Here is a 21,451-nt window from a genome sequence, read left to right as displayed (position 1 = left end):
CCTGGGCCCCACTCTAGACCTATTGAATCATCATTTTGGAGGCCTGTATTTTAAAGCTCTCCCAAGATTATTTTAAACATTTTTTTATTATGGAAAATTTCAAACATACAGAGAAGTAAAGAGAATAGCATAATATTTTGCTACTCAAAGTATGGTCCATGTAGCAGCTGCATCAGCACCAGCTGAGAGCTTGTTAGATGTAAAGAATCTTGGGCCCCAACCCAGACCTACTGAATCACAATCTGCATTTTAACAAAATCCCCCAGGTGATTAGTATGCAGCCTAAACTTTGAGAGAACTGACATAATGGACCCCCCACTCTCCATTAACCAATTATTATAGCCAGTCTTGTTTCATTTATACCCACCACCCACCATGACCACAGGATTATTTAAAAGCAAATACCCCAAATTAAGAATAAATTCTTAATATCACCTAGCCAATGTTCAAATTTCCATAAACAACCAAAGTTTGGGATTCTTTGCACTGTGATGAGGATTGCCAAGAGATGGTTCAACTCCCCTGCTTTCCGTGAAAAGGAATTTCCTTTACTCACATAGCCTAGCATCGCAGAGATGCTGGGCGCTAAAAGGAACACCCAACAAGGAAACTTGAAAGGGACCAATGCCGTTTAGCATAAATACACACACACCTGTCTCGCCACATCTGCCACAGCGGCGGCAAATGCTCCATTTCCAGCGGAAGGCTAGCAAACTAAGAGGGAAAGGTCCATGGGACAACACAAGAAAGAACCAAAGAAAAAGAAACGCTTAAAACACCTCCTATCGAAACTAATTTCTTCAAGTATTAACCTAACGAGTGGACCGCGGAGCAAGATGCAATTTAAATCTCCCGGGGTCGAAGGGGCTGAGCAAAGGGAGAGCTCAAGATGGGTGTGGCGATTGGCCAGAGGCAGAGCCAATGGTGCGCCAGGCTCCGTGTGGGGCGGGACTTACTAAGTCCCTTGCCGATCGCTAGTGGGCCAATCGGCATCCTGCTCTGGCTGTGAGGCGGGGCAAATTGTGTTCTGTCCAGCGCAAGTTCACGCCTCCGGTTGATGTGCGAGCCAAACGATTGGCCGACGGGGTTCTGGGCGTGCGTGCGGAGATTGGCTGACGCAGCTCAGAGGCGAACGGGATAGGCTATTGGGAGGGCGGAAGGTTTGAATAGTCAAGGCCTGTGACTGTTTATATTCTTGCTACGAGGCTATAACTTCGACCCTCTGAGGATAAAAGCGTCAAAGTCTGACCCCCGTCTACCCAGTCAGAAAGCAGAATTGTAGTCTGGTTAATTGCCACCTTTCCCCAGATTACCGTTAATTCTGCTCTGGTCTTCGCTTGTGGCTGACCCCCATCTACATCCACTTCTCTTCCTGCTGAAGGTAAATCTCAGACTCAAACCTGAGGTAAGCCCGGAGCTGTCTGCGCCGGAATCAACCCATTGTCACCTCAGAGCCCCGTCGGGGCCCCACAAACGGAAGTTCAGGGGACCCAACTGGCATTATCGCGAGTTAGGAAACCTGAGTTTTTTTCCGGTCAGGAGTCATGAGCTGTGTCGCCCCGAACAAGACAAAGTGCCCTTTTCATTTCCTCTTTAAAGTCCTGGGGTTACCTCTCGTTAAGTTCCGGTTCCTATGAAAAGGCCAAGCCGCTTCAGGCCAGTTAACCTTCAAGCCAAGTTTTGTCACCGTTTGGGGATCCCCCTCCTCCAAATACTGACCGCTTGGCCGCTGCTGGCAAGGTTATGAAAGCTGGACGATCTGTGATGTATCTGTATAGATGACGTCCTCCTCTTAGCTGGATTTTATTTTTTTCTTAGCGAGTACTCGGAGACCATGTCTGCACAACTCTTTTCATCCACAAGCGAAGACGGAAGTCCTGAGTCAGGACCCAGTTTTAGATCCCATCAGAGGAAGATATTAAACCAGCTCCTGGAGAAAGACACTTCCTTTACCATCACTGCAGATCTTCCTAGAACTCCAGTGGACAAAGTTTTTGGTGATTCTGCAAACCTAAGCATTTTGTCTAGGTAAATCTACTTTTTACACCCTCTCTCCTTTGCTTTTCTAAACAGTTAATGAGTTTTTAATAACATTATTCTGGCTCAAAGATCAGGGTTTAAGTCTTAGCTCTGCCCTTGACTAACTGTGTGACCCTTTGGACTCTCCGGCTTCTTTTCTGTGACATAGAAATTATAATCTCTTCCTATCTTACTAGGATCTTGTGTGAATCAAATGATGTGATGTCTGGGAAAAGTCCTTGAAAACTCTATTGCATTGTACGAGTTGTTTGTTCCCTTTATCAGTATTAATATTAGTGTTATTGTTATTATACTTTAAATTCCGATCATGCCATATCCTGATTCTCATCTAGCAAACAAAATTGGGGAGTTATAGACCTGGGAAGTACTGAAGACTCCAGGGAGAAATCAAATCTGTGTGCTTATGGTGCATAGGACAGAAGATGTGGGGTCAATACCCACCTCTGTTAATAAACTTTGGTCTTCAATTTAAAAAAAATTATACTGTTTCAATATGTTGGTGAGGAGAAAATGAGATACAGATTATTGCAGTAGAGAAAAGGTGGGAGATTTTTCTCAGTGTAGTCTGAAGTATTTCCAAAAGCAATTAGATTTATTTATACTCTGTTCAGATTATGAGAGTCATTGAGGGGTGTTTCAAATGACGAGGATAACATGATTTTTGCCTTTTAAGGATATTACATTCTAATGGGAATTGATGTACTATTATGTCTCAACAGAAGAACCCCTAAATGTTGCCTTGATCTTTCGAATCTTAGCAGCGGGGAGATGTCTGCCACTCAGTTTACCACTCCTGCAGACCTTGATGAAACTGGTAGGGAGAAGGACGGTCAAGCCTTCAAGGGAAAGAATAACTTTTAAGGAAGAGGACAGGGTAGTAGGATATAGATGGAAGGTGACAAAAGTAAGTAGAGAGCCTTGAAGTTGGAAGTCTGCGGGTACCTATAAGATTTTTGAGGAAAATGATCAAGCCCAAGGGAAGAGAAAGATAATAACATTAATAGGAGTCACTTTGCATTTGAAAAATTAGAACAGAAAGGAATATTGTGTTTACTGATTGATGATATGAATTGAAATTCACTGATTGATAGGAATGAAAGCAATAGTTGAGAAGTTTTATACCCTCATCTAATCTCAGCAGAGGCAAAGAAACCAACATAAATACTTTGTCAACTAATTCTTGTGGTTTTATAGGGTCTGAGCCCTAAAGGAATTTTTTTACTAGTCAACCATTTTAGTATTTGTTCTAATTTCAGATTTCCTGAGTTGTAAGCATGCTTTTCTATTCATTAAAAAAAAAATCTGTAAGTCAGTACAGTTTCCCAGCATTTTTTCTTTTAGCGACACATATAAATTCCTAAGATTCTACTAACTTATACCTTGTGCCATGAAATTAATAGCAATCAAAAGCCTTTGTGTTAGAAAGGTCAGTTTTTGAAATGAATATGGCTTACTGGTAATGAAGAAAATCAGAAGGAAAGACAGGATGCATGGACAAGAATAACTTCATATCTGATTGCAGGTCACTTGGATTCTTCAGGACCTCAGGAAATGCAGTTAGCTCAGATGTAAGTTCTTTTGCTGAATGAACCTCATGCTTAAAGTCTTTTTAGCACTGGCAGGGGGATTTTATCCTATGCAAACTTGGCAGAGTATAGAACATTTCACTTTGGGTATAATGGGCTTGGAGGCCTAGGTCTTTCCCTTGAAAGGTTTTTAAGTTTCCCAGAGATAAATAGTGTTGTGAAAATGAAGGCTATTCATTTTAACCATCACACAGAATCAGTGTTATCTTTAAAAATGGAGGAAAATGGTACACTGCACTTAGCCATAGGCTGTTACATGCGTGAGAGTAGTGCTGTGTCTTAGTGGTTAAAAGTGCTGAGTGTAGGCTCTGAAATCACAGTGTCTGGATTCCAGTGGCTTAGTACTTCACCAACTGTGACTCTGACAAGTTTCTTTACTTCACTGGCCCTCAGTTTCTTTTTTTTTTTTTGGGTGAACATCTTTTTTTATTATTATTATTAGTTTCAGGCGTACAAAGCAATGCAATATTCTTTTCCTCAGTTTCTTTATTAATGATAAGGAAACAATAAGAATGGGGATAATAATAACACTTCTTATAAACAGCTATTGTAAGGATTAAATTTTCATTTAATCCTTTAGCCAATGAAAATTTAATCTTTAGCACCTGCCAAGCATTTTATTATGTTTATTATTATTACTCATGAGGATTCTTTGTTGGAGATCTTAAAATCTTCAGTCAAGGAATACTCAAGGAATGAAAGATAATTTTAATTCGACTTCTTAAACTTATTGTGTTTTTTATTTGACTGTTTTAATCTTTTTAGAACTTTATTCATCAATGTTTAGGTGAATTAGGTGTTATTTTAGTGCACTAGGGAAGGCTTTCCATGACGTTTATCAATACATGTGAAAATTTCACTTTGTGTTGCTTTTATTTTCTTTGAATTGCTTAAAATGTCCTAACCCATGTAGATTAGATGAACTCCTGGGGGGGTTCGTAGAAATTCATGAAAAAATAAATATTAGTTCCCAATAGTCAATGCTGGGAACTTCGTAAATTGTTAGTGGTGTCTACATAAGACATAGGACAAACTCATTATCTTTGATATCTATATATGGGGTTATGCAAGTGAAATGAGGGCCTTATCCCCAGGATGTCACTTAATGTCTTAATATTTACCACAGAGAGCACCCTACATATTGTTATTGGAAGAGACATATCAATTAGGTATAGGGCTCCTAGAATGAAAGAAAGGAAAATTGGGATGTCCCAAGCCACAGATGAATAACCAAACAGTATTTGGGGCTTAACTGACTGGCAGGTTTTTTTTATCTGCAGGAATCATCACCTCATAAAATGCAGCCCAGTGAGTAGCTCTTCTTTCTTGGGTTTGGGTATGTTTCTCAGGTGGGAGGCAGAGGGTTTCCAGCTCACCTGTGGCTGGAGGATACTGGATGTTCTCAGAGAAGGATCTCTTGTATCTTATAGGCACAGCTGCTTTGTAGCACTCCAAATGCTTTGGACCATAGCAACAGGAAGAAAGATGCAATATGTAGCTCATCCACCAATAAGGAAAATGTGAGTGTTTAATGGCAGCCTAGATACATTAGCAGTTTTCGTCATCTGAGTGCAGCAACTCATGAGTCTTAGAGCTGTTTATGCCTCAGTATGCTAGGCAAGCAAACGGTATCACTACAGGTAAAAAAATTCTTTTTGGTTTGTTTGTTTTGTTGTTTCTCTTTAAGGTTTGACCCTAGAACGGAAACCTAGCTCCAAGTCTTCCACAGTAGGTCGTCATACTTATGAAATCTCTGTAGACTAAGGAATTTAGGACTTTTTAAAACAAAACAGGAATAATGTACATAACTTGTTCACAGAATATTTGCATAGCTTCATGTACGAGTCTAGAGTTCTTAATTTCTTATTTCTTCCTTAATCTAGCTTTTTAGCCCCTATTTTGAGAAAGCCGTGGTCCTTTTTTATCTCAACTTCAGACCATCCTTCAGGTCCACATTGAAACTGACCTCTCCAGAACTATCTAATTAATTACTAAGATAATTCTCTAACTAATCTCTTCAACTAATCTCCTTTTCTAACCATCTTTTTCTTTCCCCTGTCTCCCACCCTTTCCTCCAGGTCAGTATCCATAAAAGATAACTGCTGTTTTTCTTTTCTCACATTCACTAAGTTATGCCTCTGGTTTTAGCTGTTCTAATTAGTTTTTTCTCTTGATTTAGTACTGTTGTTCTCATCTCCCTTTACTCACTTTATAAAAGTTTCACCATCTCCTTCCCAGTCAGGCTCCCTTTTTCCTCACTTCCTTTGGCTTGTGATCATAAAATTAGTATCCTCCAAAGCAAGTCTACATACCATACATCAATTCCAAACCATAATTTGTATCTTTAGGATATAAGGTCAACCTTCATTACTTTTAATGTGTTCCATGAGGGTTATTCAAGGCTTCATCAGATGAAATGTTTTTGGCGGGGCCCACTGACACTTCTCTTCCTCTAGCCAAGTAGTTTTTCTTATGCAGGAAAACAACACTTTGAAGCCCTTGAAATGGTGGGTACCCAGGAACCTGAAGTTTCGAAAGAGACCAGGGGGGCCTTACTTGTCTCCCCTTTCTCTCCTGGTGAGTCACTGGGCATCATCATCAAGAGTCAGCTGAGTTGTTGTGGGGTATAGGCATGCAGATCTGGACTTATGACCCTTTGGATTTTTCTAAGCTGGTTTGAGTGAGAAAAGGGGTTGGAGAAATAATATTTGAGCAGGGAAAGGGAGGAGTTGTATTGTCCTGTGATCTTTTTATTTGTTTAAATTTAAGGAGCAGAAAAAATTCTTAGGCCTTTTACAAATTTTCTACTTTATTCTTTAAGTGTTTTCCCCTTGATTTTAAAAGTACTATGTGCCCATTGTGAAAATGATTTTAAAATATAGTAACGTATAAAAAAGAAAATCGCAGGCTGGCCGAGTGGCTCAGTTGGTTAAGAGCTTGCTCAAGAGTGCAAGCTCTGAGCAACAGGTTCGCCGGTTCAATTCCCACATGGGCCAGTGAGCTGCGCCCGAGATGAGCTGCCAACAGGTGGTGGAATGGCTCAGCTAGTGAGAGCACGTGCAGCTAACAATAAGGTTGCCTGTTAGAGATGGTGGGCTATGCCCACCCACAACTAAGACTGAACTCGGCATCTTGAGCTGAGCTGCCGCCAGGGGATAGAGCGTGCGCTCTTAAAAATGAGGCTGCTGGTTCAACTCCCACATGGGATGGTGGTCATACCCACCCGCAACTATTGGTTCGTCAGGCAAATCATGACATTTTTTTCTATGTTTTTCAATGCAAAATGCGTCATGACTTTCCTGACGACCCAATAATTGAACACAGCACCTTGAGCTGAGCGGCGTGACTGAACTTGGAGCTGAACTTGCTGTGCCCTCCACAACTAATACTGAAGGACAACAACTTGGCTGGTCCCCTTCCCCAATTCCCCAATAAAATCTTAAAAAACAAAAAATCGCTACCTCATTTAGAAAACCCATTATTAACATTTTACCTAATTTCTTTTTAATCTTTTAACTATGTTGTACAATTTTACAAAGTTGAAGTCATATATTTGTAATTTTGTATTCTATTTTTTTAAGTTAAAACTCTTAGTAAACTTTTTTTATTATTAAATTTATTGAGGTAGCATTGCCTAATAACATTATATAAGTTTCAGGTGTACAACTTTATAACACAACACCTGTATACTCTATTATGTGCTTACCACCCAAAGTCTAGTCTCCTATTACCATGTATTTGACCCCCTTTGCCCTCTTTGTTCTCCCCGCACCCCCCTTACCCTTTGGTAACAACCATTCTATTGTCTGTATCTATGTTTGGTTTTTTTGTTTGTTTTGTTTTGTTCATTTCTTGCTTTCTGTTTTACATCCCACATTTGAGTGTATTCCTACCCTTCTTGTCCTTTTCCGTTTGACTTATTTCACTGAGCAAAATACTCTCAAGATCCATCCATGTTGGTGCAAATGGCAATATTTCATCTTTTTTATGGCTGGGCAGTATTCCATTGTATGTACCACATCTTTATCTAATCACCCATCAAAGGACACTTAGGCTGTTTCCAGGTCTTGACTTTTGCAAATAAAAACATTATTTTTTAATGGATGTTTTTATCTAATAAATAGGCCATAATTTACATATGTATTTCCCTATTATTGGACACTTAGTGGAATCCAAATTTTGCTTTTACAAATAATGCTATCATATAAGTTCTTGAGCATAAATCTTTGAGTACATTTCAGATTTTTTTTCTTCAGGATTAGTATCAAGAATTATAAGTACTGGGTTAAAAGGTATAAACATTTTAAAGATTTTTTTATATATGTTACCAAATTCCTTTCAAAAAATTATAAAAATTTACATTTTTATGAGTAATTCACAGCTCATTTGGATAAATTATTTGTTTTTTAAAAATTGCTAATTAGATAGGTAAAATGTTTTATTTTACATTAAAGCTAATTAGTAGTGATTCCATGTGAATATTAGCCATGTATATTTCCTCTAGTGAATGATTGTGTCCTTTGTTTATTTAACTGTTGGAGCCTTAAGTTATCCAGGCACTCATTTGTTTCTAGTAGACCATGAACTCAACATAACTCCAGAGATCGGATTCTAATCTCAACCCTATGGGAAAGCCATTTTAACATATCCCATCCTAGTCAGCTGAGTGGCTCAGTTGGTTAAGAGCTTGCACTCTTGAGTGAGCTCTGAGCAACAGTGGTTCGATTCCCGGCCCGAGCTGAGCTGCCAACAGGTGGCAGGATGGCTCAGCTAAAAAAAAAAAAAAAAAATCAATTAACATATTGCATCCTAGGTAGATACAATTGATCATGTTTCAGATTTTTTATTTCATGGAAGAAGGGAAGACTTGGAGCATGGTAAACTATTGGATAGTCCTTTTTGTATGTGTGTGTGGTATTTTTTTTTAAGTGGTAAAATATACATAACATAAAATCTACAATTTTAACCATTTTTAAGTGTACAATCCAGTGGCATTAAGTACATTCACAATGTTGTACAACCATCACTCTATCGATTTTCAGAATTTTTTTATCATTCAAAACTGAACCTTTCTCCCCATTAAATAATAACTCTGCATTCTTCCCTTCCCCCAGCCTCTGATAACCTATAGTCTACTTTCTGTCTGAATTTGACTACTCTAGGTACTTTGTGTAAATGGAATGATATACATTTGTCCTTTTGTGACTGGCTTATTTCACTTAGCATAGTGTCTTCAGTGTTCATCTGTGTTGTAACATGTATCAGAATCTCATTCCTTTTTATGGCTGAATAATATTCTAGTGTGTGTGTGTGTGTGTGTGTGTATAATCACATTTTGCTTATCCATTAATATGTTGGTGGACATTTGGGTTGTTTCTGCCTTTTGGCTATTATGATTAATGCTGCTAAGAACATTGGTATGCAAATCTCTGTTCAAATCCCTGCTTTCAAATTTTTGGAGTATATACCCAGAAATGAAATTGCTGGATCATATGGCAATCCTGTGTTTAATTTTGGGGGGAAATGCCATAATATTATCCATAGCAGCTGCACCATTTGACATTTTCCACAGCAATACACAAGGGTTCCAATTTCTCCATGTCTTTTCCAACATTTATTATTGTCTGGGTTATTGTTTTTTGTTTTTAATAGTAGCTCTCCTAATGGATATGAAGTGGTATCTCATTGTCATTTTAATTTGCATTTCCCTAATCACTAGTTATGTGTGCATCTTTTCATGTGTTAATTGGCCATTTGTATATCTTCTTGGAGAAATCTCTATTCAGGTCCTATTTATTTCTGTTGTTGTAGAAGTTTTTTAAAATATATTTTGGATATTAATACCTTATTAGATATATGATTTGCAAATATTTTCTCCCATTTTGTAGGTTGCCTTTTCATTTTTTTTGTTTTTGTTTGTTTGTTTGTTTGTTTTTTAGCTGAGCCATCCTGCTACCTGTTGGCAGCTCAGCGGCTGCTCAGCTCGGGCTGGACTCGAACTACTGTTGCTCAGAGCTCAAACTCTTTTTTTTTTTTTTTTTTAAGATTTTTATTGGGGAACTGGGGGGATGGGAACAGACAAGTTGCTGTCGTTTTGCTCTTCAGTCTAGTTGTGGAGGACGTTGCTTCACTGGCCCAAGTTGGCACCATCATTGCACTCTTCCCCTCTCGAGGCAGATCAGTCGCCGGCTTCTGGACGGCCGCTCACGGAGGCTTGAGGGCCGCTCACGCTGGCTGCTGGCTACACACGGTAGCCCATGGCAACCCACTGCAGCAGGGGCTGCAGCCTACGCCGTCGCCGTTGCCGACGCTAGCAACTCACGGCAACCCAGCTCCAGGTTGAGCTGTTGTTCAGCATCTTAGCTGTTGAGGGCAGTGTCACTGGCCCTCATATGTGGGATCCGAACCAGGGCCCTCTGGTGTCCCAAGCCAGTTCTTAACCATTGCGCCACTTGGCCTGCCCAGAGCTCAAACTCTTGAGCGAGCTCTTAACCAACTGAGCCACTTGGCCGGCCCTCATTTCTTTTTTTAATTTATTGGGGAACAGTGTGTTTTTCCCAGGACCATCAGCTCCAAGTCAAGTTGTTGCCCTTTAATCTTAGTTGTGGAGGGCACAGCTCAACTCCAAGTCCAGTCGCCATTTTCAATCTAGTTGCGGGGTCGGGGGGAGCGGCGCAGACCACCGTCCCATGCAGGAGTTGAACCAGCAACCTTGTTAAGAGCACTCGCTCTAACCAACTGAGTCACCCAGCCACCCCGCCTTTTCACTTTCTGGATAGTATTCTTCGATACACAAAAGTTTTTAATTTTGATGAAGTTCATTTTTTATTTTGTTCCTTGTGCTTTTGCGTCATATCCAAAAAACCAATGTCTTGAAGCTTTCCCCCTGTGTTTTCTTCTAAGGGTTCTATAGTTTTAGTTCTTACATTTAGGTCTTTGATTCATTTTGAGATAATTTTTGTATATGGTGTAAGGCAAGGGTCCTGGATAGTTTTTAATATTGTCAATATACTTTACAGGACAATGGAAACTTGGTGGAAAGTGAAATGAAATATCTGGGCAGTCCCATCACTACTGTTGCAAAATTGGATGACAATCCAGAACTAGGAGAAGATTGGGCAGAGGAGATTTCAGATGAATTGACAGAGTTTTCCCTGGAAGATCAGGAAGAGGCCAAGGTAAATGCTCTCTGATGGTATCTTTGCATTTTTCACATTCCTCTATTCTTAAACGAACAGTATTGCTTATCTAATATGCTGCAGTCATTGTCCTAAGTGGTAGGTCTGCAGAGATGTAGAAGACATGATCTCTACACTCTAAGGGCCACCTGACTGATAGGGTGTCAGGTCACTATTGGTTTCTTCTTACTGCTGGGTGAGAAGGTTCTAGTTAGTAGTTTGAGTAGATCACTGTCTGTGTAATCTGGTGTAAGCGATGCCTCCAGAATAATGGTAGTAGACAGAATATGTCTAGCATGATTGTTCAGGAATTTTACAATGTATTTTTTGGTCTTTTATCCTCCCCTTATCACTGGGAGGAGTATCTGAAACCTATGGCTTACTGACCATGTACTACTAATATGTGAAAAATGGTTTCTGAGGCATTTAGCATTTCTCAGTCAACTTCATTTCTTTGGAACAAATAGGTGTTTTTAGAATTTTTTTTTAATTAAAGTTTATTGGAGTGTGTTTTTATATTTATTCATTATACAAAGCAAATACGATTTAGTGGAATTAGAACACTTGGATTCTTGTCCTCATTCTCTTTAGTGTTATGACCATGAGCAAGACACTTAACCACTCTAGGCCTCAGTTTCTCATTTATGAAATGGAGAGCATAATAAAAAATATCTCCTTAATAAGATTGTTGTGACTATGGTAAAGTATTAAAAGCAGTTTGTAAGAGTCCACATACTTTATAAACTTTAATAAAAACTAATGTAAGCTGTCACATTTATTATGACACTAATATGTGCTAGGTACTGTACTAGAACTGAAGACAGAGTCAGGATTAAAACAGACAAGATTCCTAGTTTTCATGGAGCTCCTATTTATATTTTTATAGTCAAGAAGATAAACAATGTAAGTAAGTAAACCAATAAACACAGAGGGGTCAATTTTATATACTTATTTATTTTATACATTTCTTTATTGTGGTAAAATACAATACACATAAAATTTACCATTTTAACCATTTTTAAGTGTATGGTTCTGGTAGCACTAAGTACCTTTATCTTATTATGAATGTATTTATCCATCTCTAGAACTTTTTCATCACCCCAAACAGAAACTCCTTGAAGAGTTTTATAGTTTTAGCTCTTAAATTTAGGTCTTGATTCATTTTTAGATAAGTTTTGTGTATGGCATTAGGTCCAGGTCATTCTTTTGCATGTGGATATCCAGTTTTCCCAGCACCATTTGTTGAAAAGGCTATTTCTCATTGAATGGTCATAGCACGCTTGTCAAAAATCATTTGATTATATATGTGAGGGGTTTTTTTGGACTCTATTCTATTCCATTGATCTAAATGTCTGTCTTTATATCAGTCCCACAGTTTTGATTACTTTAGTTTTGTATTAAGTCATTTTATACATTTTTTTGTTACATACATTATGCTTGAATATATTCTCCTTGTAAAAAATTAAAACATAATAGCTGAGGCTGACTAACCCTGTCTGATCACCATTCCCAGTCCAGATTGAAGGGTGATACTGAGATTATCTGGGATTAGAAGGAAAAGTCAAGATCATGGGGGTCCATGGAGCATAGTGGTCTAGTCTAGAAAGTACAGACTCTGGAGTCAGACTGCCTGATTCGTAGCCTGACTCTGCCACTTTTAACTGTATGGGTAAATCATATGATCTCCCTATGCCTCAATTTCTTAATCTAGAAAAATGAAATCTTTTTTTTTTTTTTAATTTTATTGGGGAATTGGGGGAGGGAACAACGTTGGGGAATCGGGGAAGAGGAGCAAACAAATTGCTGTCCTTTTGTTCTTCAGTGTGGAGGATGTCGCTTCACTGGCCCATGTTGGTATTGTGATCATTGTGCTCTTCCTGGCTGAGGCAGATTGGTCTCTTGCCATTGGATGGCCGCTCACGGCGGCTCACGCCAGCTCACGCCAGCTGCCAGGCTGCTCACACTGACTGCCAGCCACTCATGGTAGCTTATGGCAGCCCAATGCAGCCTACGCCGTCGCCGGCGACACTGCAGCCCAGCTCCAGGTCAAGCTACCTGGAACAATATGTTCCCCATCTTAGCTGTAGAGGGCGCAGCACTACTGGCCCATGTGGGATCTGAACCAGTGACCCTGCTGCTCAGAGCTCAAGCTCCCAAGCCAACTCTTAATTAATGAGCCACTCAGCTGGCCCAAAAAATGAAATAGTTTTAATAACTATTTATAGGATTTTTGTGAGAATTAAATGAGTTAATTACACATAAAGCATTTAGAACAATATTTGCCAATTAATAGTGCTTAATTATTATAGTGTAGTATAGTGTAAGTGCTCAATTATTGTAGTATAAAGACCAAAATGTGTGGCGTTAGGAAGACAGATATGAAGAAGGAAGACGGGAAGAAGATGAGGGATGCTCAATGGCCTTGATGTCCTCAACAAAGTGAAAGTTGAGGTAATCTGATGACTCAGAGGAGATTGTGAGATGAGGATCTTGAAGAGTGTGGAGAAGGTTACAATCAACTTTTGGAAACTGGAAGGGACTTATTAAAAGGCTAATAAAATATTTGTAAGTTCCTATAAGATAGACCTGCATGGCATAGTGTCTTCCTACAAGAATGTTCTTGCCCAGAAGCAATATTGGAGACTTTGGAACTCCAGGGGTGATTAAGTGAGGATTAGCGTTGCCAATGGGAGATGAAAAGGGTCCAGGCAGCCTAGGTGATGATGAAGGCAGCAGAGAAATAGACGATGATGAATCAAAGCCTGGATAAGGAGTCAAATGTCTCTGCATAGACTTGGTAAAGTAAGAACAGTAATGTGATTGAAAGTTGCTGAGGAGGTAGGTATAAAGCAACTGGTTTAGAAAGTTTTGAGAACTAGGGGAGATTTTAGTCAGTTTGAAAACATGCCAAGTTTGAACTCATGGTGGTGAAGTAAGAGAGGATGGTTGCAGATTTTTTTGTTTTAAATCCCAGTTTGCTGAGAGGCTAATGTGGAGTACAGGAGAAGCTTGGTGCAAATATTTGAAGAGTTATTAAGTCATACTCTTCAAAGGGTTGTCGATGAACATTGTACGAGTGTGAAGAAGCAGTATGGGCTTTAGTGTTGAAGGTGGTAACCGGGACTGCAGTGGAAAGGAAAAATGAGAGCCAGGTAATAATAGCTTCTATTTATTGACTATTTAGAATGTACCAGGCATCATGTGCTGAGCAGTTGAAATCCATCATCACATTTAATTCTCATACCAGTCCTGAGAGATGAGTATTATCCCTTTGTAAGAGGAGAGCATTAGGCCATGGGGTAAAATCTCTTACCCAAGGTCACAAAGTTAGCAAGTGGCCGAGCCAGGATTTAAACTAAAATCTACCTGACTCCGCAGCCTATGTTTTTAGCAATATTATGGCCTTTCCTGCTGAAGATACCTGGGAGGTAAAAATTGTCCTGGGGACAGAAAATAATGATAGTTGCTTTTTGCATAGGGTTGGTAAAGTTGAAAGAACTAAAATGTTAAGAAGAATGATGAATCAGTTATCTAGAACAGTGCTGTTCAGTAGAACTTTCTGAGATGATGGAAATGTTTTTTTATATCTGTCCAATACAGTAGCCACTAGCCACATGTGGCTATTGAGCACTTAAACTGTGGCTAGTGAAACGAAGAAACTGAATTTTTAAATTTCTTGAGTTTTAATTAATGCAAATAGCCATGTGTGGCTACTGTTACTATAATGGGTAGTGCAGATCTAGACCCCTCTGTAAACGATAGTCCTTGGAGCAGCAGCAGCAGCAGCAGGTAGGAACTTCTCAGCAATGCAGATTTATGGGCCCTACCCCAGACCTTCTGAATCAGAAACTCTGGAGGTGGGGCCCAGTAATCTGTGTTTTAACAATCCCTCCATGTGATTTTGATGCACGCTAAAGTTTGAGAGCCACTGCTCTTTAACATAGTATTAAATCTTGTTTTCTTTTAATTTCATTGGTTTGTGGGGAAACAACGGAATCAAGACGGAAACCAAAAGGGGCAGGATAGGTATTGGGAGAATTAACAGTGAACTTTCTGAAAGAAACATTTTTGAGGACTTGCTGATAATAGAGATTAGAGATCTGTGGAAAAACAGCAAGTTAGCAATGGCATGGAGAAAAGGTTGTTAGACTTTCTGGAAAAAAAAAAAAAAGAACAAGAACAATGTGAAATGAATATTTGTATTGCCTTTTACAAATATATGTTAGTGTTCATATATGCAAAATGTAATTAATATGGTCAGATCTCAACCAGTGTTAATCTAATAAATTGAATTTAATGTTGATTAAAAAGAAAATCTCTTTTTTTCAGTTTTATTGTTGGAAATTTGTCTAAAGTGTATTAATCTGCTTTTATGAAATTATAGTACAGTGAGCATAATCTTTCTTTGCTGATTGAAGGTCTTTTATAGCTTCAGAAATATCTATCTGAATGTATAATAGACAGTATAGGAGAGTGGATTTAAAATAGACTGATTCCAGGAAATACTCTGAGAGTTTTGTGGGTTAATATGGAAGAATAGCATATAGCTGTTAGGTATTTATTTTGTTAGTCTTAAAAAAATATTAAGTCCCATTATGGGTTCATTTTCTTGGACTGTGACTCTTAGATGTTATTTTCAATTGAGGGCACACTAATTAAGAATATACATTGCATGGGGGAGGGGGGTTATCACTTTGTGAGGGATGTAAAAGTCTAACTATTAAGTTGCTTTGTTCACCTGAAACTAAAATATATATGTATATATATGTATGTATGTATGTATATATATTCACACACATACATAGCGGTAGGTTTTGGTCTCTAATTAGATTTAATCTTTAGTTAGATTAGAAAAGCGGTAGGGATTTTTTGTTATTGGTTTACCTCTTTGATGCTAAGTGAAAATAGATACCTTATGAGGCAATGAACTCCTTGGAGACCAGTGAAATGTTAGTGATTTCTGATTTGTTCATTTAAAAAATATTAAGTATCTGTTAAATGTCAGGCACTGTGCTAGGTACTGGGGATACAATGGTGAACAGAACAGGCTAGATTGATGCCCTCCTAGAGTTTATATTCTTGTTAGGGAAACATCAAAAAACAAAAAAATGTTTATCAAGTTAATAGATGTTCTAGTTAGAGTTCTTGGTTGAAAATAACAGAAACTGATTCTATTTACGTCAAGCAGAGAAGAGATTTTTTTGGAGGGTATTGAGAAACCCAGAGAATTATCAATAAGGCTGGAAAATAAGGTAAAGCCTGGCCAAACTGCTACTATTGGAACATTATGCTCAGGAGGCCACCCCTCGCTGATTGGACACTCGTGCCACCATTACTGGCCCCCTGATAGAACATAATCCGACCTGCTGCTGGACTCTGCTGCTCAGGGATGTTTGCTACCATCCACTGTATTCTTTTTTTTTAACAAGATTCTTATTGGGGAATTGGTGGAAGGGGAACAGACAAGTTGCTGTCCTTTTGTTCCTCAGCCTAGCTGTGGAGGACGTTGCCTCACCAGCTCAAGTTGGCACCATCATTGTGCTCTTCCCAGGCAAGGCAGACCAGTTGCCGGCTTCTGGACGGCCGCTCACAGCAGCTGCTGGCCGCTCACGCTGGCTGCTGGCTACACACGGCAGCCCACGGCAACCCACTGCAGCAGAGGCTGCAGCCCATGCCATCGCCGGCGACTCATGGCAGCCCAGCTTCAGGCTGAGCCCGTTGCTCAGCATCTCAGGTGCAGAGGGCAGTGTTACTGGCCATCACATGTGGGATCCGAACCGGGGCTCCCTGGTGTCCCAAGCCAGCTCTCAACTAATGTGCCACTCGGCCGGCCCCAATCCACTATATTCTTCATAGTGATGCAGCAACCAGAAAAGTCTCAGCCAACCTTGTACTTTTGTGTTACTCCTCAAGGTTCCAAATCCAAGCGGGAATGTCTAGTTGGTATAAGAGAATGAAAGGGGGAATGTCTGTCCCACTTTGGCCTCCTTACCAGGAGGCAGGGCTGCCTCCCATCTAATTTGAGATTTTACTAAAATAGGATGCTTGGTAGCCAAATGGCAAATGACTGCCATAACAGCCAAAAGCATTTAACTATTGCAAATTGTCCAAGTGTAATGAAGGAAACAAAATGGGGACTGAGATAGAGACTAATAGAAGGGAACCTTTAAAGGCAGGTAATTTGGAAGGGCCTCCTTGAGCAGGAGATATTTAGTTGTGAACAGCTTGATAAACTGTCCCAGTTTGTTTGCATCTGAGGAGGTTCCTAGGACATGGGACTTTCAGTGCTAAAACTGGGAAAGTCCTGAGCAAATTGGGATGAGTTGGTCACTCTAGTTGTGGAGGAACCATACATGACAACAGTAGAGGCAAGAGCGTTCCATGAAGAGGTAATATTGTAAGTACAGAGGTCCCAAGGTTGAAAAGATCTTTGTGTTCAAGGAACTGAGGAGCCGGTGTGAGGGGAAGAGTTACCTGAGGTGGGAAAGAAGAGGTAGGCAGGAGACAGATCATGCAGGGCCTTTAGGCTATGGTGAGTTTTGGATTTTATTCTAAGTGCAGTGGGAAGCATTGGAGGGTTTTAATCAGGAGAGTAATATGATCTGATTTGTTTCATGAAGACCACTCTTGCTCCTGGATGAGGAATGGGTTAGAGAGGATTAAGAGTTAGAAGGAGAGGGAAAAAAAAAAAAGTGTTGGAAGCAGATAAGAGTAAGAAGCTATAGTAATAGCTGGTGGTAGCCTGAACTAAGTGGCTATGGAGGCAGGAAGAAATGGCTGAATCCAAAATGTATTTTGGATATAGACTCAGTAGGACTTGATGGGTTGGATATAGACTGTGAAGGAAGGATGGGATCAAGGATGACTTTAGACATGCTAAGTTTGAAGTGTTTTGTTTCAAAGAGAAAACAGAAGCAATCAGATGAAAAGTACCTTCTTTTCTTATCAAATGTAGGAGCCTATCTGCTCTGATACCCATATCATCTGCCATCCCTCTTGTTACAGAGCATGGAGTGGCCCTGCTCCTATATAAAGCCCCCCCCCCTTCACACTGCATCCTGTTAATTCATTCACTTCCTAATGCTGGGGATACAGCAGTGAACACAACAGCACAAGCAAGTTCCTGCTGTCATGGAGCTTACATTCTAGTCAGAAGGAAACAGACTGATAAACAAATACATGTAAAATATGGCAGATGGTAAAGATACAGTGGTAAAACAGCAGGGTGAGGAGAATAGGGAGTACCTGGATCAAGGTGGGGTGGAGTGGGAGTTGATCTTTTTTGATAGGTTGCATAGATTAGAGAAAGGCTCTCTGGGAGTGACATTTGAGCAAACATCTGAAGCAGCAGGGGAGCCAAACAAATAGTTATCAGGAGGAATGAGTTATTCCAGACAGAAGGAAAAGCAAATGCAATGCTCCTGAGTTAGGCGTATGCTTGGCATGTTATGGAACGGCAAGAAGGCCAGTATGGCTGGAGCAAAGTGAGCAAGTGCAGAGGGGAGATGAAGGCAGAGAGTAGGTAACAGGAGGACAGATCATGTAGGGCCTTGTAAGCCATTGTAAACGCTTTGCAAAAACTGAGATGGAAGCATCTCCTCTCGTCTGTCCCTGTCGTATTTTTTCTCTCTCCTGTATTATCAGTTTTCTTTTTTCTCTATAACTAATGGTTCTCAAATTTTTTGGTATCAGGACTCCTTTACAATCTGAAAGTTATTGAGAACCCCTTGCCTTGTACCCAATCTTACAGGAAAAGTATCCAGTTTTTCTCCATTGAGTCTGATGTTAGCTATAAACCTATTCTTGAGATGCCCCTTATCAGATTGAGGAAGTCCCCTTCTATTTCTAGTTTGCTTTGACATTTTAGCAGAAACAGATACTAGATTTCTGTCAATTACTTTATCTGTATCTCTTAAGACAATCATATGAGTTTTCTTTTTTTAACCTGTTAATATGGTGAATTACATTGATTTTCGAATGTTCAAACAACCTTGCATTCTGTGATAACCTTACTTGGTTGTGGTATATTATCGTTTTTATATATTGTTGGATTTGATTTGCTAAAGTTTTGTAGAGAATTTTTGTATCTGTGTTCATGAGAGATTCTGATCTTTAGTGTTTTGTTTTCCTTGTAATATCTTTGGTATTGGTATCAGTGCAATGATGTCATTATTTGGAAAGAATTCTTTCTTTTTAAATTTCCTGGAAGAGTTTGTGTAGAATTGGTTTTTATTTCTTTTTTAAATGTTAAGCAGAATTCACCAGTGAAGCCATCTGGACCTGGGCCTTTCTTTATGGGATGTTTTAAAATTACTAATTCAATCTCTTTACTTTTTGTAGGTTTAGTCAGATTTTCTGTTTTTCCTTGAGTCAGTTTCAGTAGTTTTTATCTTTTTAGGAGTCTCCCATTTAATCTGAGTTTTCTTATTCATTGGCATATAGTTGTTTGTAGTATTCCCTTATGATCTTTTTTTATTTCTGTAAGGTTGGTGGTAATGTCCTCTCTTTCATTCCTGATTTCAGTAATTTGAGTCTTCTCTCTTCTTTTCTTAATTCAGTCTAGCCAAAGGTTTATCAATATTGTTGATCTTTTCAAAGCACCAACTTTATGTTCTGTTGTTTTTCTCTGTTGTTTTTCTATTTTCTACTTAAGTTTGGCTCTAATTTTTCTTATTTTCTCTAGTTTGTTTTGGATTTAGTTTCTCCTTTGGTGTAAGATTAGGTCATTGACTTGAGATTTTCTTTTTTATTAAAGACATCTACAGCTATAAATTTTCATCTAAACACTGCTTTAGTTGCATACCATATGTTTTGGTATGTTGTGTCTTCACTTTCATTCATCTCAAAGTATTTTTTAAATTTCCATTGTGGTCTTTTTTGACCCACTGATTGTTTAGGAGTGTGTTGTTTAATTTCCACATGTTTGTGAATTTTCCAGATTTATTCCCCTGTTATTAATTTCTAACTATTCCATTGTGGTCGGAGAACATACTTTGTATGATTTCAATACTTTAAAATTTATTGAGGCTTGTTTCATGACCTAGCATATGGTCTATCCTAGAGAAGAATGTACAGAGAATGCCAAAAAATGTATACATGTTTTAAGAAAGGAAAAAACTGTATTAAAATTGTAATACTCAATATGTACTGATAACAAAAGATGAATACAAGTCATGTGTGTACATTTTTTTGACACGCCTGGTATATTCGAGAAGAATGTATATTCTGCTGTTAGGTACAGTGTTCTATCTATCGATGTCTGTTATATCTAGTTGGTTTATGGTGTTGCTTCAATTCTTTTTTGAGCTTTCTAAAAATGGTACCACACTAAATGTGACCATGATTGGCCTTACTATTCTCAAGAGGGCCTTTGCATTTGTTGTTCCTTCAGCCGGGAACACTCTTCCCATAGGCAACACATGATTTTCTCCCTCATTTCAGTCTCATTTCTCCATATATGTCACCTCATTAGAAAGACCTTTTCTGACAAGGTTTCCAACTCCAATATTTTTTCGATCTTTTTATCCTTCTTTGTTTTTTACTTAAAACACTTATCACTACATATAAGTATAGAGTATATTTATTTGTCTCTCTCTTCTACTCTCTTATTCACTGCCATGTCACCTAGTCGATCCTCAAAAATTGTTAAGCAGGGGCTGGCCGAGTGGTGCGTTGGTTAAGAGTTGGCTTGGGATGCCAGCTCTGAGCAGTAGGGCCCGGGTTCAGATCCTATATTAGGGCCAGTGATGCTGCGCCCTCTACAGCTAAGATGGTGAACAACAGCTCGACCTGGAGTTGGGCTGCCATGAGTCGCCGGCGGCAGCGTAGGCTGCAATAAAGCTGCAGTGGGCTGCCATAAGCTACCGTGAGTGGCTGGCAGCCAGCGTGAGCTGCCAAGAGCTGTCATGAGCGGCCGTCCAGTGGCCGGTCACCGATCTGCCTCACCTGGGAAGAGCGCAATGATAATACTAACATGGACCAGTGAAGTGATGTCCTCCACAACTAGACTGAAGAACAAAAGGACAGCAACTTGTCTGTTCCCCTTCCCCGATTCCCCAACTCTGTTCCCCTCCTCTAATTCCGCAATAAAATCTTAAAAAAAAAAATTGTTAAGCAGGTATTTGGATATGGAAGTCTGGAAGTAAGAACAGAGTTCTTGACTAGAGATAGAAATTTGAGTCATCAGCATAGAGGAAACATTTAAAATTATTGGTGGAAAAAAAATCACCTATGGTAAGAGTGAAGAGATAAAAAGGGACCAGGGGCCGACCGAGTGGCGCATTGGTTAAGAGCTGGCTTGGGACGCCGGAGAGGGCCGGTTTGGATCCTACATATGAGGGCCAGTGACACTGCCCTCTACAGCTAAGATGCTGAACAACAGCTCACCCTGGAGCTGGGCTGCCGTGAGTCGCCAGGACGGCGTAGGCTGTAGCCCCTGCTGCAGTGGGTTGCCATGGGCTACTGTGTGTAGCCATCAACCAGCGTGAGCGACCAGCAGCTACAGTGAGCGGCCATCCAGAAGCCGGCGACTGATCTGCCTCGCCCGGGAAGGGCGCAATGATGGTGCCAACTTGGGCCAGTGAAGCAACGTCCTCCACAACTAGACTGAAGAACAAAAGGATAGCAACTTGTCTGTTCCCTTTCCCT

At 39.7% G+C, this 21,451-nt stretch overlaps 1 protein-coding gene across 2 annotated transcripts in view; it reads left to right on the top strand.

The window, feature by feature from the left end:
- Positions 1-1,226: 1,226 nt before the first annotated feature.
- CDC25C (cell division cycle 25C) overlaps positions 1,227-21,451 on the top strand; it is a 25,411-nt gene continuing 5,186 nt past the window's right edge. The window contains exons 1-8 of one of the 2 annotated variants that reach the window (XM_019661792.1): positions 1,227-1,381; positions 1,819-2,028; positions 2,760-2,854; positions 3,563-3,608; positions 4,907-4,934; positions 5,057-5,146; positions 6,105-6,203; positions 10,646-10,804. In XM_019661792.1, coding sequence (XP_019517337.1) covers positions 1,835-2,028; positions 2,760-2,854; positions 3,563-3,608; positions 4,907-4,934; positions 5,057-5,146; positions 6,105-6,203; positions 10,646-10,804 — 711 coding nt within the window. In that variant the 5' untranslated portion in view covers positions 1,227-1,381; positions 1,819-1,834. The remainder of the gene's footprint in view (positions 1,382-1,818; positions 2,029-2,759; positions 2,855-3,562; positions 3,609-4,906; positions 4,935-5,056; positions 5,147-6,104; positions 6,204-10,645; positions 10,805-21,451) is intronic. The other variant, XM_019661801.1, reaches the window with a different exon arrangement.

This window comes from Hipposideros armiger, unplaced genomic scaffold (genome assembly GCF_001890085.2).
Source record: "Hipposideros armiger isolate ML-2016 unplaced genomic scaffold, ASM189008v1 scaffold_11, whole genome shotgun sequence".
In the NCBI taxonomy this organism is placed as follows: domain Eukaryota; kingdom Metazoa; phylum Chordata; class Mammalia; order Chiroptera; family Hipposideridae; genus Hipposideros; species Hipposideros armiger.
The sequence above is the reverse complement of the archived record's forward strand: the minus strand, read 5'-3'. Positions and strand labels throughout refer to the sequence as shown.